Below are 22,100 nucleotides of genomic sequence, written 5' to 3'. Positions count from 1 at the left end.
ATCTGAAAATAGCTTTTGAAATGCATATCTCCTGTCTCTTACTCAAGAATCCATATCTCCATTCTCAAATTATTGCTCTAACCAAACTGGAAAAGCTCATCTGAAAATAGCTTTTGAAATGCATGGTCTTGTTAGAAATGCACGGTCCGGCTATAAATCAAAATAATTAAGGCAAAATTCTACTAACGCATGGTCCTGTTGGACATAGTTTTAAACAGTATTAACATATTGTAACGCAGCTGTTACTGCGACGACGACTTCAAACCTTGAGTGAAACTATGCAGCTTAAATTCTCCTTTTTATTAAAATCCTAATTGTTTAACCAACGTTTCTATGATCATAGACAAACACTATCAATTTTAAAAGTTATGTTCAAAAATTTACTCATGGTAGCAGTTTATGAATCTGAGTTTGATGGATGTGGTGGTCTCCCACGAATTGACAGGGCAGCCGATGTCTTCCTACGACCAATGGAAGTTTTTTCTTCAGCACTCTGTCTTCCCTTTTTCTAATTGATTTACCACTCTGCAAATAGAAATAAACATTAGATTGATGTTCCAGATTATCGTTGACAGATCAATATAGGACCGAACAATATATGACCCAACATAGATGTCACCATATCGAAGAGCCAAATAGATGTCACCGAAAGGCGTTGAATAACCAAATATGCTACTTCCATCAACTGTTCTGTAGTCATATACCTTGAATAACCAAATATGCCGCTTCCATTTGCTTGCTTACTTTATTGCCCTATATGAGATGTATGCATTATTATCGATACCTGTTAATGCCTTTGTATCAGCAGCAGTGCCTGCTCCACAACAACTTGTGTTATACCGGATTGATGTAAGTGTACGCAAACCTAATGCATTCAATATTCCCTTTTCATTTGATAGGGTATAACATTTGAAACCATATATGTCAGTAGTAACAACAGAATAGAAAAGGGATGCAAATGCACCAACGGGAAAGTTAACACCTTCGGTTGATACGCGCACCCATTCCTATGGAAAGTTAACACCTTCAGCCATTCTTCATCCAAACCTATAGAATTAAAAAGAATAAACCGAACCCTATACATCAAAAGGCATAAAGTAAACCATAAAATCAAAAAGCAAGATTCAGAAAACACAATTTTTCATCCGACTCCTTGTTCTTCATTGTCAACTGTATATACCTCAATGCACTGACAAAAAAGAAACAAATTTATTCAGCATCAATGTTAAATTTTTATGGTTTGAAGGTGACGTAAGAATCTCGGTGCCATCAGTGCCAAACATCATTAGAGGCTTTGAAGAATTGCCATTATGAGGCAAAGCAGGCATTGAAATAGCATCTCTAGGAGTATGAGTCAAGGGTGCTGACCTTGGTGAAGGACCCGCCGTATTTGTTGTTCCTGAACTATTCGCAGGACCTGAAGCTATGACTGTCCCTAAAGGTAATGTTAAAAAGCTTAAAAGAGCATCAACAAAATCATTACCTGACTCAGCATACACAGCTTTGTTCCTTTCTTTATCAACCAAAATTGTCAAGGGAACTTGGTAACCTTGTTTGTCTAAGGCATTTTCAGATCCATTGTGAACTTCGTGACAGTTGCCATTGTTCCTCTTAGTCCATCTTGAACTACCCCATAAAATTCCACCACATTTGGATGATGAAGCTTATAAAGTATATCACCTTCCCGCCAGAACTATATGGTCTAAAAAAGAAGATCAATTTCATCGATATAGGTCATTCTATAAATAGCGGCATGAAAAATAAAGGAAAACAAAACAAAAAATCACTCCATGTGATTTTTAGACATGTTACCATTCTTTCTTGTTCTGAAGACCTTCCGAAGATATTAGGATCTGATATGACTCAGTTATTTCGTTGAAAAGGGGAAGGAGTGTTTCTTCTAATGGATTCAACTTAACCTGAACCACATATAAAGCAACAGTTAAAATAAATCACTTAAACATGAATGAAAAAACAGTAAATCACATAAACTAATAATTCAGTCCCGCTTACAACTTTTGATAGATGATCCTTAGCTTCTTTCTTATATTTAGGATATACATCTAACACTCTCCCTTTAAGATATTCAAATACTGCCCGTTGCGTAGGTGAATTTCTTTCTTCTGGAAAAAGGAAACAAAACTTCAATAACAAACTAAAATTAAACAAATGAGATAATGGAGAATATTTCCAACTTCCTAGAGTCAGATATCAGAATTCAAAAAAATCAAAATCAAGTAAATCGACTAAAATCATGCAAATATATACTGCACAAACGGAATTGGGAGTTAAAAGAAAAGTCAAGAATTCAAACTTAATGCCACGGTCTCACCATCCCTAACCCTAATCACATTGCACTATAAAAAGTCCTGTGACTGCAAGTGTTACGCTCCGGGGACATAAAATAGACAACTCGAACGTACCTACAGAAGCTAAGTGCATACACAAAGAAGACAACCCGAACGTACCAGCAGAAGCTAAGTGCATACCCTCACTAAGGGCAACCTCTGCTAATTGAGAGTTTCATCTTTATTGTGATGAAATTCCAATTTCGTATTGAGTTATTTTGAACCCTTCCCTTCAACAATCAAGGAAAAGTTAAGCAAAAATCAGAATCAAACATACTTCAGAAGGAGAAAGGGAATAACAGAAAACATAAATAAGTACCTGTAAAATTCACTCGAATTATTGTTGCTCTGCTTTATTGTGTTTGAATCTAAATAAAATTGAATTGTGCATCTGATTGATTCTTGCTGTATTTTGTGGTTGATATTTTCACTATGATTTTTAATTAAATCTATTAGCAATAAGAAAAATAAACCATAGCTCAGTAAATAGATCAAAATATAAGTCCAGAACCACTGTTTGAACAATCGAAACCGATACACACCTATCTCATCGATTCCACCATTAACACAACAATTCGAGTGATAAGAAGAAGAGATAAACAACGTACCTCGATTTTGTGCTCCCATAACAGACCGGTATTTTCTTCAAATCTCTTTCGCGTTTTGGGTTGGATACGTTATGTATCATGATTTGTCTGCAGATCAAGCTTCTGTATTGACATCGAGAACCTATTGAAAATAAAAAACGTACATCAGTAAGATTTGAATCACAACCCCATTGTTCACATAACCACTCACCGTTTAATTAAACCCGACAACTCTGAAGGGTCGTGAGAAAGCGAAACCAATCACCGCGAGCATCATCCTTCCGGCCAAGATCGACGCAGCCGCAGACACCATACAGGAAGATGAAATCAAAGAAGAAGAAAGAAAGTAAAAAAACCTCGACGCCTTTGGAGGAAGCAGCGGAAGCGCAAGCAATGGAAGGAAGCAAAATATCAGGATCGAGAATCAGAATTGTTAGTGAGAAAGAGAAAAATAGGAGAGCGGAGAATCTGCCATAAAAAACAGATACGCAATGGATTGTGGATTGTAAACGGTTTGAGAATTTGGAAGAGGATGGTTGAAGGGCAGTTATGAGGAAAAATGATTTGAGAACCGTTTTGAGAATTTGGAAGAGAACGGTTGAAGGACAGTTACGATGAAGAGAGTGGAAATTGAAGAACGATTGAGGCTGTTTTGAGGAGGCTGATGTGGATCAACCATAGAAGAGTTGCTGATGTGGATAGTCTAAGAAAGTCCCAAATGGTAGACTTTTCTTATATGATAGATAAGACATCCTTAACAAAACATGCTGATATTTAAATCCTAAAAACTCCTTACAGTAAATGATGTGTTCCTTAAATGTATCCAACACGCCTTGTGACAAACATAACAAACCTCATCAATAAAATATAATAGATTTGTAAGCTAGTATTTAAGAATTGTGCGATATTCTACGGAGACATATGTTGGCCAGAAGCATCAATAGAAGTAGAAAAAAAATAATTGTTAAATATGTGTTGCTTGTAAACAATAAAAAAAACTGTTTTCTATTTTATAGACATGTCAAATTTTACATTTATATCTTGAATTTTTTTTGTTTTTTTGTTTCTTTATTTTGTAAACTAAATTTTATCAACGAAAAAACATAGTTAGATATATGCTGGTTGTTTGTATTTTTTTTTTAACCATAGTGGGATTTTTTTTTTTAATTGTTGGGTGGCCATCGCCATCATGTGTTCTTAAGAAGGTCCGCGCTAGTGCATGTGGATATATATTCAACGATTAATAACAAACCATTTAAACAACAATTTGCTGCAGATCTAATTTACCGCATGTATAGCGTGTAGTAGTATATATATATATATATATATATATATATATATATATATATATATATATATATATATATATATATATATATATATATATATATATATATATATATATATATATTTTTTGTTATATGTAAACTAGCTAGAGTTAATTAGGGATAAGAATTGATGTTCTTTCCTAGAACTAGGTAAATTACCCGTGCGTTGCACGGGTGTAATTAAAATATATAGGTTAAATATTTTATAAAAATATATATAATTTAGTATAGTGATTAAATATGTTATAAAATATACTAAAAATATTATATTTAATTTTTGTTTATTTAAAATTAAGAATAATATTTAGAAGTATGAGAATTTTTATTGTTTTAACTTATAAATTTGATTATTTTTAAATTTGATATATCAAATTTGATCCTTAAAGAGAAATCATATAATATTTTAATATATTTTATCTAAAATCCTATATTTTGTATTTATATTATAATTTTTATTATTAATAACTTTTTTTATTAAAGTTGTTATTTTAGTAGTTCTTCCATACATAATATATGAGATAGTGAGTAGACTATGTTTTAGAAAATTTTATAAAATAATTCCGATTTATAATGTATATTAACAAAAGCAATTTATAGTATTAATTCCAAATTTCTTTTTTAGACCATATATTTATTAAATATTATAATGCATTTTATTTTCTATTATGAATAAACTTTAGTCTTTTATTATATTGTAGTTAGATAGTTTGGCATTGAACCTGAAAGAATGATATTTTTTTTGTTTATATTCTCTCTATGATTGTATAGAAGACATCGGGAAAATATTAGTTAACAACTTTCAATTAACAAATAATAATTTAGATCCACCGTCTTACTTTTTTCGAATTAAAGGTTACAATGTCTAAAATACTTATACTTTTTTAGTATATAATATGTAAGGTTAATTAATTACACAAATTCTTGTTATATCTACTTACATATATAAATTATGTAGACTTTTATTTATAAGAAATTATACATTTTATTGTATAAATCATTTTATCTATTAAAATAATTTATTTAATAACAAAAATAAATTAAATAAACCTTTATAATTCTAATATCATTAGTATTCTCGTTCTTAACGCAAAAACATGAAAGGATATGAGGCAAAAGAAACTTAAACAATAAACCTTTATAAAATTATTTAAAAAAAGACTTAAGCAACGAACCTTAATAAAATTATTCCAAATTATGTAAAAAAAATGTTTGTTGTTAATTCACATGTTAAATTGAAAAGAAAAAATAATAACGAAATTTTTTTTAGTAGCATTAAGATAAAAACAATCCTTTACTATCTCCAATAAATGACATGATCATTAGATATTCTAAATGAAAATACTCCAAACGCTACCTTTTCATCATGTTCTATGTTCAGCAGCTACTTCAGAGTTCTTCAAATATGTGATTAACTGTTTGATTGAAGAGAAGTACACAACTATTAATTTTATAATTTACACATTAAAATTCATATAAAAGCAATCAGGAGAAAAAAGCGTACATACCTTATTGAAGAAGCTTCACAATAGTGTTGGTTATATATAATATAAGAATCGTTAAACTATTTTCTACAACATTCATATATAATTAATATTAGAATCATCAAACTATTTTCTTTAACACAATCCATTTCAAAAGAGATTCAAAATTATGATGTCGAAGATCAAAAGAAAATGAATAAGGAATATAAAACATAAAAGTGATAAAAAAAAATTCGCATATGAATCGGCCTTCCAATAGATATCTCTTATAAATCTTCAAAACCTTGACATTGCAAAGAGAAACAAAAAGAATATTACAAAATAAAGACTAAAGTGTTTTTTTTTTTTAAGAAAGTAAAGATGGCTCAGAATCACATATTTATATATACAATAAAAATCATGGATGAAAAATTAACAATTAATGAAAATAATAAGCAATCAATTTATTAATTAAAATTTTACATTAATGTATAATTTAGTGAATGGTCACATATAAATAATAATTAATAAAAGGTTTAAGTTATAAATTTATTTCCAATTAAAGGAATAAGTTATAAATTTATTTCGAATTAATAAAATAATAATTAATCAATTTTTTAATTAATTTTTTTTATCAATGTTATAAGTTAGTGAATAGTCACATATAAATGATAATATAAAAATAGTATTTTAAAGGTTTATGTAATAAATTTATTTAAAAATAAATAAAAATAATTATTATTATCAGACATGCTATTAAGAGTTGTTACACATTTATTATTAAAAGTTATTAAGTTACAATATTCATATCTAATAAAATTGAATGAGAATAAAAGTTTTATGTGAATAAAATTTAAAATATGTATATATTTATTTCTTTGAATTTTAAAATATTAATAAATAGTTATAAATTTAATTTATATGCTTGATTTTATATAAAGTATTGAAAAATTTAGAAATTTTTGTTTAAATTGACATTTAAAAAATTAATCTAATACACATATATATAACATATTTTAATATATTCTTGTGAGTTAGCTTAAGTATATATACCTTCTAAAACCACAGACTAAAATAAATGACGATATCATTACAACAATTAATAATTTTAATACAATTTATTCTTGTGAACTAGCATAAAAATATAAACATAAAATGTATATAAACAAAAATAAATATATTAAATAAACATATGGAGTGAAAAAAAGTACCATTATATTAAGAGTGAAGCATTTGAGAGTGACACCTAAAACTTTTATATGATGTGGAAATATCATCTTACAATATTATTAAAAAAAATGTATTATTTTACAATATTATTAAAAAATGTATTTACCAAATGAATTTATAACATAATAATTTTTTAATGTATGAACTATTTCTTTTTTCTTAATAAGAATTTGAATTAAGTTTTTTTGGGGGATATATATATATATATATATATATATATATATATATATATATATATATATATATATATATATATATATATATATATATATATATATATATATATAATTTTAATTATTATTAATATTATTTTTGTTATGATTACTATTATTTTTAATTAATATTGTAGTTGTTATAATTATAATTATTTTAATTATTAATATTGTGTCAATTTAATAACAAATAAATTTAAGATTGTGACAATATATATATATATATATATATATATATATATATATATATATATATATATATATATATATATATATATATTATTATTGGTTTTATTATTATTATTATATTTATTCTTAATGTAGGGTTAAATTAGTAAAATTAAAATTAGGGTGTAAGGTCAAATTAGTAAAATCAAAATTAGGATTTATGTTTAGAGTTGTTATCAGGTTGACATGGGTAGGGTTGCCATCATGACAACCTTCCATTTATATATATTAAGATTAAGATTAACGTTTTTGTTTTATAATGATAGACGTTTAGCATACGTTTGATAATCGTAATATATATAGAGGATATAACATTCTTGTGTTTATGTTCCACGTCTCTTTAGACTAATGATTAGACTCACACATTTTTAAGTATAAAAGTAAAAAAAATCTCACATTCAAACTCTTGTGCTTGTACTAACTGAATTGTATTTTAATAAAATACTTTAGTTTTTACTGTATTCTATGTACCTCCAAATTAGTTTTCTGTATTCTATGTACTTCCAAATTGGATATGGATCGCTGAGTCTTTCATGCCATTTATCCTGCCATAATATTAACCATTGATTTCTCTTTAATATAGGAATTGGATCATCTCCTACCAAATGAGGGCTGTTATACTTTTTGCACCCTATCCAATGGTTAATAAATTTTAGAAGAAAAAATTTAAAATTAAAATATGATTGTCTCCTGTTGTGTCTCTCCTGCAGTTGATCCTGCGGTAATATCCACCATTGATTGATTTTCATGACAACAAGTATTATTTAATTATTTCTATTTAAAGATTTGTTGGCTGTTAGATCATGTGCATGATATAGGGCAAGTTGCATACCGCGGGAGGGGATCCATTTCCAAATTAAACATATCTAAAAATTGAAAACAATTATTACTCTTTACATGTATTAGGCATGGGTTCATAGAGGATTTTTAATGTTTGTTTATTTGGTTAAATATACAACACCCCCTACAATATAAGCGAGATCCGATTTACCTCTTGTAGAAAATATTTTTTAGATCAATTCTTTGAAATGTTAAAATTATATGTCTTTTGTCCATTAAGTCAAAAGTTACCCCTATAGTTTTATTTATTTATTTATGCTCCCAAATTCAGTATTCAAATTATACGTTTAAGGGAGGAATTCAAAAAAGCAAGAGGAGTGTTATTTTACCTCTTAAAGTAGATGATGGTTAGATTTAAGATGTGTCTATGATTAGGAAAGAACTGTTTAATTATTTCTCTAATCTCTTTAAGGAACTGCTTCATAATAGGCCATGTCTATAATTATCCATCGAGCCTTCATGTTAATTTTTCTAAGAGTAATTTAGTAGTGTTAATGTGGATCCTGTCTTTATGGACTCAAAAGATAATTTCCTCCATTATACAGTTGTGTCTCTTCTATTTAGGGTACTTTGGATTTTCTATGGAGGCTAACCCCCATCTCGAAGCCACCTGGGAATCTCTTGTTATTTGATTTTTTAAGAGGCTCCATTTATGGAACTAGTCTAGGAGGCAAGTGGTCTTACTTAATTATGTTCTTAACTGTATTCATATTTTTTCTTGTATTTTTAGAAAATGCTTGTATGATTTCGAAGAATCTAATTAGGATTCAAAGAAAGTTCGTTTAGGATGGTATGTAGGGTTACTTTAAGATTTTTTAGGTTAAGTGTCTAATGTCTATAAACCTAAGATTAAATGTGGCCTAGGCGTTAGGGATCTCAATTTAGTTAATTTGGCATTTTTTGCCAAATAGAGGCGGAGGCTGATCTTAGGAGGTTCTTGCCTTTGGTATGACATTCTAGCAATGAGATAAGGTGCTTCAACTGTATCTTCCTTCAACTGTATCACCCTCTATTAAGTCTTAATCAATAGCAATTTGAGAATATATTATATGATTCCTAAGTTTGAGTGATTTTAGTGCTTCTCTTTGAGCCATATGTTTAGTTGATGGCAGTTATGATGGCATGAGCCCTTTTAGAGGTGAGGTTTTTGTTTCTTGCAGTTTTTTCCATCATTGCTTTTTAATTTCTTGTTGATTTTTAGTTGTTTTGGGAGTTTTTTTTTTTTTTGATAAATTCTTAGGTACCCATGATAAGTAGATGAGTACTGGTACCTTTAGTTTAAATTAATTTAAATTTTTAATTTATTTTAAAATAAAATAATTTTAAAAAATGACATGATAATGAATAAAATTGTTTGATTGGATGAGCCTATCCAACAAAGTTCAAGTTGAATAAAAAGTTCAACTTTTTTTCTTTTACCCTTTACATTTGGATTGCTTTTTGTTGACTCTTTTATTATATATTATTTTCTATGGTGTTTTTAGCTTGACACGTCTTGTGCAATCTTTTTCGTTTTTTTTTGGATGATTTATTCCCCTCTTTTTTCTATATGAACTAGTAACAAACCCGTGCATTCGCACGGGTTCTCGTACGGGACGCATATTTGTTTCAGATGTATATTTTTTTAATAGAAAAATCTCAGGTACCCGTGAAAAAATAATAATTAAATATATAGAAAAATGTTTGGTATCCGTTGAAAATAATAATTATATATACAGAAAAATGTCTGGTACCCGTGAAAAAAATAATTGAATGTACAGAAAAATATCTAGTACCCGTGAAAAAAATTGAATATATAGAAAAATATCTGGTACCCGTGAAAAAATAATAATTAAATATTTTAATCAATAAATTCATGTTCCCATTAATGTTCAATATTTTGATCAGTAATTTGACAGTCTCGTTAATATTCAATATTTTGAACGGTCATTTCATGTTCCCGTTATAATTATTTTAATTTGGTGTTATAAAAAAATAAAAATTGTCATCTTAGTAAAATACTATTTTCAACATCGAAATCGTCATTTTTAAATCATCATCATTGTCATAAAAATTTAAACAAATTTAAAAATATCAAAATATTATTGGAAAAAATATAGTCGAAAAGATAATTGTATAAGTTTTAAAAACAACTATTATTAAGAAAAACTATTAAAAACATACTTTGTAAAAATCTAAAACATTAATGGTTATAACCAAATTGATTTTTTTTAACTTTACGTAAATGTAAACAAATGTTCTTGGGTGGAAGGTAAAATGAAATTCAAAATTAAAGTAATTATAATATGGTAAAAAAGTCTTCTATATTAATGCTTGAATTTGGTGGATAATTAAATAAAAAGATTGCTTTGAGTATGGTAAAAAGTATTTAATGTGAATATTGTAATATCTAAAAGTAATAAGACAAAATTGATCTTTGAAAATAATTATAAAAAAAAATTTAATGATGGCAAAATTAAGGAAAAAAGTAATATTGATATTTAGGCCTGCTGCACCCTACTACACAAAAAGTAGTAATACTAGATTGTCGACCCGTGCTCCGCACGGGTATATTAGAAATAAAATTGTATTATTTAATAATAGTTAATATTTGATTTTTTATTTGCATATATTTAAATTATGTTTACAATTATACTATTAATTTTTTAATGAGAAACAATAATGTAAAAAATGTTTTATAATATTGTTTTTTTAAGGTTATCAGAAAATCTATTATGTTTCAATTTATATATTAAAATAAGTAAGTTATTTTTAACATTATGAGCATAAAACTATTTGAACTATATTAATTTTAGCATTTAACTTACAATTTAAATTAATTTTAGTACAAATGAATATAATAAAAATAGATGTATTTATGTCAACAACAGTCTCATAAATCTCAAGAGCAACAATGAGCAACAATGATATAAGAATTAATAATAATTAATAATAATATATTTAGCTAACACTATTAAAAATAATTATTATAATATTAATAAAAATATAATAAATTTCAATTAAGATATTTAAAAATAAAATAAAAGAACATAGAATATAAATTTTATTTAACGAAATAAATAATATTTATAGATCTCAAATATTTGTTGTAAAAATTTCTCAAAAATATGAATAATTTTTTAATGTAATTTAATATAAACATCTTCAATACTATGAATTAATTATAGTAATATAACTATTTATTTATTAAATTGATTACACCATATCAATATTTTCATGAATCATTTCTATTTAAATTAATAATAAACTCAAAACATCTTATCAACAAAAACTATAATTTTGTTTGGTTTATTATAAATTATAAATCAAATATAATTAATAAAAAAAAGAAAATTTCTATAGTGGGAGGGTATGACCTTCCCCACTTAATTAACAAATGAAAGCAAAAATAAAATAAATAAAGAAATAAAACAAAATCATTTTTTTCAAACTTTTTTAATCCTATACAATATAATATTTTAGTGAGATATTTTAATTCAATTTCTTAAAGAAATAAACACAACATACAGATAAGTTAAAGAATATAATCAATATTACAATACAATCAACTTAAAAACTAAATATTTTTTAATATAATTTAATACATGAATTAATTATAGTAATACAATTTTTATACTATGAATTAATTTAATAGATGAATCTTCAATACTATGAATTAATTTAATACATGAATCTTCAATACTATGAATTAATTATAATAATATAATTTAATACATGAATCTTCGATACTATGAATTAATTATAGTAATATAATTTTTTATTTATTAAATTGATTACACCATATCAATATTTTCGTGAATCATTTGTATTTAAATTAATAATAAATTTAAACACATATTATCAACAAAATGTATAATGTTGTTTGGTTTATTGTAAATCGAATATACATAAAAGAAAAAAATTCAATAGTGGGAGAGCGTGATCTATCTCACTAAATTAACAAATGAAATAAAAAAAACAAAAAAATAAAAACAAAACAAATAAAAGATGAAAATATAAAAATATAAATTAGAAAATCTAAATATGTATTTCATTATGTAAAATTTTGTAGGATATGTTATTGGCTTGTCAATTTGTCAATGTATCGATGTGAAATTATATTTAAGTTAAGTGACTTACGATTTAACCATTATTCATATATCCTAAAGATGACTTACAATTTAACCATTATTCTTATATCCTAAAGATTTAATTTAAATGACTTTACAATTTGACCATTATTCTTATATCATAAAGATTTAATTTAAATGACTTTACAATTTGACCACTATTCTCCTATCCTAAAGATTTAAGTTAAATGACTTTACAATTTGACCCCTATTCTTATATCCAAGAATTTATTAGGTGACATACAGTTTGACCACTATACTTATATTCCAAAGATTTTTTAGGTTGCTTACAATTTAAGCTCTAATTTTTAGATTCTAGAAAATTTTATCTAAATATTTCACCCACAATAGTGCCTCCATTGAATCACTTTTGACAGAGGTTTTTCAAAGTAAATATGATTTTCCTTGCAATATTTTATCTTCGCTAAACCTGCAAAAATATATATTATATTTTATATGAAAATAAAATAAATGTGTATGAAGTTTAACAAAAAGATAAACAAATTTATAAATAGTTATTAGGAAAAAAATATTCTTACTGATTGAAATAGTTATGAGACATGCAGATCCTAGAAAAGAATAAATGGGTAGAAAATGTTAGCAAATGAAATTGAAAAAAAAAATCGTTGTTATGAGATATGAAAATCCTAGAAAAGAACAAATAGGTGAAAAATGATACCAAATGAAATTGGTAAATGATGAAGGTAGTATCAGGAGTGATTATAAAGGTGTGTAAAAATACAAAAAGACATTATTTTATAACCGTTTTTGTAGACTATTATTAATACTATTAATAATATTAACAATATTTCATTAAAACATTCCATAAAAAATAGAAGGATTTAAAATTTTAACTCTTTTACGTTACATAAAATAAATAACAATGATTATTGGATCAATCACTATTTATTTATCAATTGTTATTTATTTTGTCCATTTACTCATTATTCTATTTATTATTACTTATTTATGCTACATGAATGTAATCAATTTGTAAAAAAAACGTAATTGAATACTTATTACATACTCTTTATAATATAATTAACTTAAAATTTAGATTTTTTATGATTAATAAACATTTTTGAAGAAACTCATAGATATAAATTGTTTTTTATTTTTTTAATTTCAAATAATTTAAATAATTATTATTATATTTTTTTAATAGTACATGAATACATTTTAGTTTATATTATAATATTAATTTGTATAAATATAAATAATAAAATTTTAAAAACAAAAAAAATATAACTAATATACACTATAGAAACAATATTATATAATCTAACCTCTGAATTTTTTAATTTTCAATTAAGACAAATTTTTGTAAAATAAAATATTCAAATTTAGAAATTCATAAAAATAATTTGATTTTTTTATAAACTAATAATATAAAAAAATACTAAAGATAAACTCATCATTAAAGTGTATTAGTTAAAATTTAATAATTATTAAAATGAAATTTTATTTTATTTTATACTTACATATCATTATTAGTTATAATTTTAGTCATTATTAAAATAAAATTTATTTTTTATTTTTTAAATTAAAACCAAAACAGAAAAAGTTAGAAAATTATTCAAATTATTTAAATTATTTTATGCAATACCTAAAAAAAGAACATTATTCAAATTATTTAAAACAGAAAAATTAGAAAATTAGTGTGATCATAATAGAACAAAATTATCAAAGTTATTTACAGTTTTTAATATAATTTAAGAAAAATTTATTTAATATATTTATTTGCTGCAAATAAATTAAAATCGTATTTATATATATTTTTATTTTTTCTCTATTATAAATTAATTATATAAAAGTTATTTAGAGTTTTTAATATAATTTAAGAAAAATTTATTTTATATAAATAAGTTATTTCTCAAATGTTTTATATATTTAGATATTATATATTACATATTTATATAATTGTTATTATTATTTGTGATTTCATATTATATTATTATTACGATTATTATATTTATTTATTTTATTTTTTATATAGAGTTAAATTAATAAAAGTCAAACTTATAATTTTTGTTTAGATTTATTATCGATGTGACATGTGGCAAATTTAGTTTAGAGATACTACCAAGGTGACATGTGGCTAGGGTTGCCATCATGACAACCTTGGATTTATATATATTAAGATTAAGATTAAGATTAAGATGACATAAAAAACGTACTTTTCAATTTTAATTACAATTTATTATAGGAGTTATACATTGTAATTTAATGCATTAATTATTATTTTAATTTTGTTATTAATATAATTGTTTAATATTTAATATTTATTTTTATAATTCATATAAATTTTCGTTCTTGATATTTTTTAAATTTGAAAATTTATATTATTTATACAAATAAAATAAATTTTATACAAATAATTTTAACTCATAATTTTATAAGTCTAAAAATATAAATAATTATATTATATATACAAATAATATCATTTGTATAAAAATAATTTTAACACATAAAATATTAAATAATAAAATATAAACATAAAAAATACATACATATAAAATCTAAAAATATATACATATAAAAGTTTTTTATCTAATATTTACTTTATAAATAGATTATATTTGAGAGTTACAAAATATTAAATAATAAAATACTATTAAAAATATAAACATTAAAATACATACATATAAAAGTGTTTCATCTAATATTTTTATACTTTATATTTGAAATATATTTGATAGTTACAAAACATTAAATTATAAAATATTGTTATTATCATTATATGAGTAATTTGGAAGAATTATAGTTGATGTAAAATTTAATTTGTTGTCCATTAAAAATTAAATATAATTCTTATTATTATTATATTTAATTGGTAGAATTTAAATATTATTATTAAAGATATAAACATAAAAATACATACATATAAAAGTTAAAAAATATATACATATAAAAGTATTTATATCTAATATTTTTATACTTTATAATTAAAATTTATATGAGAGTTACAAAATATTAAATAATAAAATATTATTAAAAATATAAACATAAAAATACATACATATATATATATATATATATATATATATAAGTTTTTTATCTAATATATTTATACTTTATAATTGGAATATATTTGAGAGTAACAAAATATTAAATAATAAAATATTAATATTATTATAATTAGATGTGTAATTTGGAAGAATTTGAGTTAGTGTAAAAATTAATTTGTTGTCCATAAAAAATTAAATATAATTCTTATTATTATATTTAATTGGTAGAATTTAAAAAATAAAATACTATTAAAAATACATACATATTAAAGTTAAAAATATATACATATAAAAGTTTTTATCTAATATTTGTATACTTTATAAGTAGAATATATTTGAGAGTTATAAAATATTAAATAATAAAATATTATTAAAAGTATAAATATTAAAATACATACATATAAAAGTTTTTTATCTAATATTTTTATACTTTATAATTGAAATATATTTGAGAGTTACAAAATATTAAATAATAAAATATTGTTAGTAATTTGGATGAATTTGAGTTAATTTAAAAATTAATTTGTTGTCCATTAAATATTAAATATAATTTTTATTATTATTATATTTAATTGGTAGAATTTTAGGAGATAGAATTTTGTAGAGAAGACACATAAGCATGAGGCTATGTGAAGATGACACATAAGTAAATGCTAGGGTTTTTGTAACACCCCATACATAACTGACTAGTATATTATGCATGAAACGTTAAAATTGATATTGAGTACATACAAAAGCTATAGATATAGAGAGATCCATATAAAATACAACATGAAATTCTACTAAGAATTACAACACATGTGTCTTCAATGGATCTGCACAGCGGAAAATGAGATCTGACGAGGTCTCCGAGCCGTCACCACTTTAAGCCGTCAATCCGAACCTGCTATCTGTCAAACGCTACCTAGTCACTTTTATTCCAATTACTCCACTAACTCTCTTTTTAATTATTCTTAGATTATAGATGTACATGCTACTCATTTGTTGGAACAAGAGTAAAGTGTCCTTTAGTCACCGCTTAACCAATTGAATTGATACTATCCGGTGTCGAAGAACCGGGGTATTACATTCTCCCCCCCTTAAATTGAATTCGTCCTCGAATTCCTTTCAATCATCGCGAAAAACCAACTCTTCACATCTATCCAACCGAGGGAAAGAATGTTACTCACATTTCTCTTCAGATAACCTCACTACTCTGTCTGAGGGTCATTCCATACGAAGAAACATAATCTGCCAAAACACCTGCGTCCCACTATGCATGGTTAGAACCTTGACTCTCAAGCAACACGTCTATCCAGATACTTCGCCTTGACATATCTGGGGAAAGATCCTTCCAGGGTCCTTGACCTTCACTGCTCTACACTGAATCTCCAAAACTTCAAAAGCACTAATAATCCACTCAGCTCTTTGAATTACTTCCCGTTGAGGATTATTGCCACAACGTCACTTATGCGATAACACTCCAAATAATTCTCCACTCGAGTCCATACAATGTCATTAGGTGCTAGCCAAATTCCTTGGTCTTAATTTCCGGTTCCCAAAGTCTTAGGATGTTTGTCCCAAATTTACCTTTACCTATACAACTGAATCTCCTTACTTTAACCCTTACTCCAGTTTAGACATATCAACTGTCACTGTAAACCACGAAGGTGTAATTGTCTTGCAACTATAGCCTTGACATTCGACCACTTCGAACAAGATTCTACTAATAAGACGCGAAATTCAACAACTGACCTGTAACCATTGTACCAGTCTTCCTGTACAATCATAGTACACAAGGCATAACTACAAAGAACTTGCGCCAACTAAATGCCCTCTCTAGCCTTCAGCATTTCGACGGTTTGATACTCAGTCCAACCCTTGTGACTCGCAAGCTAAACTGATGACCTACGAACATCGGACCGCATGCCATCCACAAAAATGTATTCCCAAGCTGGTCCATTGACAACACCTCTCGAGTTATGGTGATCCTTGAGAGACTGGAATGGACGAAACGCTGCTCCGACAATTTCCCTTAGGAAGATACTTTCATCCCAACATAAAATCCTACAAATAGTCTGTTCGTTCCTACCTCAGACTTATCTGATTCTTCCTTGATCCGTTGCGCTACTCTGATTCCAACAAGTCACACAACTTGAAATCCTCCGAGTCACGTTATATCCATAATTCACTTAGTTTCCTTTAATACACAATAATTCCTTATCCACAGTTGTCCAATTACAACACGTTCCAGGTCTCCATATACATCCATCATCAACTACTACTCGTCAAAGTTGCATACTCTCTAGAATCAAGCTTCTACTTACTCTGCCATTCCATATAGTTCATCTACCACAATTTAGGTACACGTTTCATCCTCAGGACATTGAAACCCAAATACTCACTGACTTAGAGGTTCTTCCCTGTCACTGATTTCCACAGCGTACAACTGCTATGTTTTTCCCTTCTGACAAGTTTGGTTGCTTAGTCGGTATAATAAACCCTTCAAAACGTACTGCAACTCATGATATCTCTAGCTGTTTTACACAACTTCTACTCAACCATACACCTTCATTCTCTTAGCGTAGTATCACCTCTGATAACTCGTGCGACTTACCGATATAACAATACTCCCATAGCCACACTCCATTCACACAGTCATCTTATGTTTGTTCTACCTCTGAACTAAACTGATTTCCTCGGCGGCTGCATCCTTCATTGCGGTGCTTCTAACAGTCAGAGTGTAGCTACAATGCAAGAAATTGCACTTCGAACATCTCTCTTATAAACTCCTTAGCAGTTCTCAAACCAAAATGTCCATGCCTTACCAAGATTGACACTTCTCCATTCAGAGTATCTAGCAATACCTTACCAGACACATCACACATCGAGCCGATCCAGATACGATTCACATATTCCATCACCGGTCGCCAATGGTACATGATATCCACTCACTAAGCTGACCAGGATATCATGACCGCACATGAGTCTCACTCTAGACGCTCATGCAAGATTTCCAACTTAACACTTCACGAAACGAGAACGTCCCCAAGGTACAATCGGATACTAACTCACGCGATCACGATCACTCAGAGTCTCCATAAGTATAGTATTGGGTCTTGATCCATCACATCATCGCCTGTCTAGTTATTCCTCTACTATCGAGTGCGATGTATGGATCCTTATCCCACATACCTTATGAGAGTCTGGATCTGTGTCTCACGAGTGCCAAATCAGAATTCCACCTTGAGCTTCAGATCACCTTTGTCCCACACATGTCGGAAAAAGATGGCTCACGCATCTTTGTGCACGATAGCGATATTGTGGCATTATACCCGTCTGGTAGTACCAACATGGTGGTCTAACTCCGAGGCCATGTATCCAGGTAAACTACCTCAGTGGCGTATAATGACCCACACGAGTATCCTATTATCACAACCGACAAGTGTCTGAACAGGATTCCAATAGTCTCATCGTTCCTCAAGTCCTTCGAATCACACTCCTCAGGATGCTAAAACCTGAGAGTGCTACACACCAAGGTTTACTTACTCGGAAAGCCAACACGGCAAGCACGAAGATTTGAAGTTCAACTTCGGATTACCATGCAGTGCGTGTACCCACTCGTCCCACGCATGCATGAGATTCCAAGGGTAATTCAGTCCAGATAGGAATACTATGGTTCCTAACAACCAAATCAACTGCGATTATCCTACTGACGTTCCAGATAGATCTTAGTTCTTACTCGCCTGAACGCCCAACGCCAAGCGTAGTTCTATGGCTTCACTCGGGGTCAGACGAACAACAACTAACAAGAACTTAGGTTACTGCATTTCACGCTTCTACATCATTTCATATTCCATCTAGCGTAGTTCTAGAACTTAAATATAAAATGATAAGAACAGAAATAAACATCCTCTTCTATCGACTGGGTATTCAAGCCTCGCCCAATCGTAAGTTACCACACTCGTACATTCCACCAACCTTTACTAGGTAACCACTTTCGTCTAAGATACACCAAGTTGAATCAGGATCCAATACTCCGTCCATCCAATTACTGTCCATGCCAGCGTAATCAGAAAGGTCTGACTCCTCTATTCGCGCTTCCAAAGGTTATTCTGTCCTATCAGCTCACCAGCCACACCTAACACTGGCAGCATCATCAGTACTGAATCCTAATAAATCCCAGCTCAACACCTTCGGAGAATCTCACTTACAAGGCCCTATCTCAATCCTTACTGGATTTCCCTTGCTATTACCAAGACTTAGAGAAAGTTTCACTCCGTCCAATCAAGATCCTGTGAGTTCTAGTTGTCTCGATCCACACCTTGATAGTCCGGGTATCACTACTTCACGTCAACCGCTCTCCTTAAACTCGACGACTCCAATACTCTCCACTTACATCGTCCAAACAATCCATTACTCATCCCACTCTAACTACTTGGGTTCACAACACTTACAGGTTTACGAGTCCTCGTGGCGGCTCTGCCGTAATTCTACCGTCCCACACTCAGTAGATGAGTTGATCAAGTTCAATGACTGAATGAGATACTAGTAAAATCAGGCTAGCAACGCACACATGTGAGGAAAAAGGAATTGCTAGTGATGTCTCATGGCTCGGCCGAGAATTGACCTGCTCTGATACCAACTGTAACACCCCATACATAACTGACTAGTATATTATGCATGAAACGTTAAAATTGATATTGAGTACATACAAAAGCTATAGATATAGAGAGATCCATATAAAATACAACATGAACTTCTACTAAGAATTACAACACATGTGTCTTCAATGGATCTGCACAGCGGAAAATGAGATCTGACGAGGTCTCCGAGCCGTCACCACTTTAAGCCGTCAATCCGAACCTGCTATCTGTCAAACGCTACCTAGTCACTTTTATTCCAATTACTCCACTAACTCTCTTTTTAATTATTCTTAGATTATAGATGTACATGCTACTCATTTTTTGGAACAAGAGTAAAGTGTCCTTTAGTCACCGCTTAACCAATTGAATTGATACTATCCGGTGTCGAAGAACCGGGGTATTACAGTTTTTGTCTAGGGTTGCCATCATAACAACCTTACATTTATATTAAGTAGATTTGATATGTAGGTCTGCGTAAAAGCAGTGATAGAAATAAGTAAGTTATTTTCAAAAAAGCATTGATAGAAATACATGAGTAGTAAAATCAATGACATTTAAAGTGACTGTAACAGGCGAGATTGGATTAAATAAATTCAGCCCCTTAAAATTCAACATCGACCGAGAAACATTAAAAATTCAATTATTTAATACTCCTAGCCTAGTATACAGAGATAAAATAAGATGCAAATTGTTCTTTGCAGATTTTCTAGTCATAAGTCTCATCTTTCATTTTTTCTATCATACTACTGACTCTAAATTTTTACAATTATTTATATGTATTTATTTATCATCAATTTTTTTTTAATAAGAAGTAATCTATAATATAAGAAAGTTCTATCTTTTTGAACTTTCTATGTGGTGCTGCCAAGTGGCTTCGTCTGTGAGTAGAATTTGTTTCTTCTTGATGCGCCATGTGTAATTTTGATGAGTTATGAAGGTATGTTGTTCCATATTCCACCATTGATGTCTCACATAATTGGCATTAAGTTAGGTTTGTCCATGCATCTTCTATGCTCCATTATTATGTGTTACAAGCAGAACTTAATGAGGACTTTATATGTTTCTTTCCATTCAGCTTCAGCATCGGTTATGGTTATGTAATGAAGAGTGGAATGAAGAGTTTGTAACTCCTACATGGTTTTGTTATTTATAGTATTGGTTAGCTACACTTTTCTGCAGTATCATACCAGTGTTCAATATGGCAAGACCATTAGCAAAAATATGTGACATCAATGACACCAAAGAACTTTGGAAAGTTTCTGTTCGTGTGCACCACAAATGGACAGTTGTTTCGAACAAGAGGGAGCATTTTGAGATGATTTTTGTTGATGTATCGGTAATGAAGTGAATTGTTTGGTTGTTTTTTCATATATTGTTTTTGGTTTAGAGTATGTTTGATTTTAATGTTTTTTCCAGGGTGGTGACATACATGTTAATCTTCCTGCACCGCATGTATCTCTATTTTCTGAAAAAATGGTCTTGGATCATAGTTACACTGTTTCCAATTTTAAGGTTCAGGCTAATGTTGCGGCTTTCAGACCTTCGTCTCATAAGTTTATGTTGAAGTTTACTGCTGGCACTACGGTTACGGATGATAACAATGCGGAAATACCTCCAAAGCCGCTGGTGTTTACTAAATTTACTGATATAATAAACGGCAACTTTAACAAGGATGTGCTAATAGGTAGAATATTTTATCTCTATTCTGTTTTACTGGATTTGTTTTTTATGTGTTGTTTCATTTTAAGGTTTTTTTGGCTGTATGTGTTTTAGATGTCATTGGTATGGTGGAAAGTATTGGGTATTCACAGACCACATCAGGTGCCCGGAAGCAGCAGATTAACATGATGCTGTGTGACGGGGGGTTTGTATTCATATTTATTGTATAATTTATCGAACATATCTTATGTGACTATGTAGATGACATGGTTTGTATTATTTCTTCAGTGAGAATACTATCAATTGCACGATTTGGGAATCCTATGTTGAACAATTCATGAAGTTCAAGCAGGAGCGCGGAGATGATTCTGGTCCTATTTTTGTCATGATCCAATATGCTAATGTAATACCCCGACTTTCCGACACCGATAATTGTCATTAATTGGTAAAATGATAATTAAAGGAT

General features: G+C 28.2%; 1 protein-coding gene and 2 long non-coding RNA genes across 4 annotated transcripts; 1 reads left to right on the top strand and 2 right to left on the bottom strand.

The window, feature by feature from the left end:
- Positions 1-840: 840 nt before the first annotated feature.
- Positions 841-2,120, bottom strand: LOC131646865 (uncharacterized). Its single transcript, XR_009297653.1, has 3 exons — positions 2,014-2,120; positions 1,813-1,919; positions 841-1,702 (listed from the first exon to the last, which is right to left on the bottom strand). It is a non-coding gene; the product is annotated as an uncharacterized LOC131646865 (long non-coding RNA).
- A 161-nt stretch (positions 2,121-2,281) lies between these two features.
- Positions 2,282-3,682, bottom strand: LOC131646864 (uncharacterized). 2 transcript variants are annotated; one of them, XR_009297652.1, is made up of 4 exons: positions 3,147-3,682; positions 2,957-3,077; positions 2,668-2,797; positions 2,282-2,578 (listed from the first exon to the last, which is right to left on the bottom strand). It is a non-coding gene; the product is annotated as an uncharacterized LOC131646864 (long non-coding RNA). The 2 variants fall into 2 exon arrangements; XR_009297651.1 differs by having other exon boundaries at positions 2,957-3,682.
- Positions 3,683-21,173: 17,491 nt separating this feature from the next.
- On the top strand, positions 21,174-22,076 carry LOC131650073 (uncharacterized). Its single transcript, XM_058919814.1, has 4 exons — positions 21,174-21,311; positions 21,392-21,659; positions 21,749-21,839; positions 21,923-22,076. The coding sequence occupies exons 1-4, from the start codon at positions 21,174-21,176 to the stop codon at positions 22,074-22,076; spliced, it is 651 nt and encodes a 216-aa protein (XP_058775797.1).
- Positions 22,077-22,100: the final 24 nt, after the last annotated feature.

This window comes from Vicia villosa, linkage group LG2 (genome assembly GCF_029867415.1).
Source record: "Vicia villosa cultivar HV-30 ecotype Madison, WI linkage group LG2, Vvil1.0, whole genome shotgun sequence".
Lineage (NCBI taxonomy): Eukaryota > Viridiplantae > Streptophyta > Magnoliopsida > Fabales > Fabaceae > Vicia > Vicia villosa.
The sequence above is the reverse complement of the archived record's forward strand: the minus strand, read 5'-3'. Positions and strand labels throughout refer to the sequence as shown.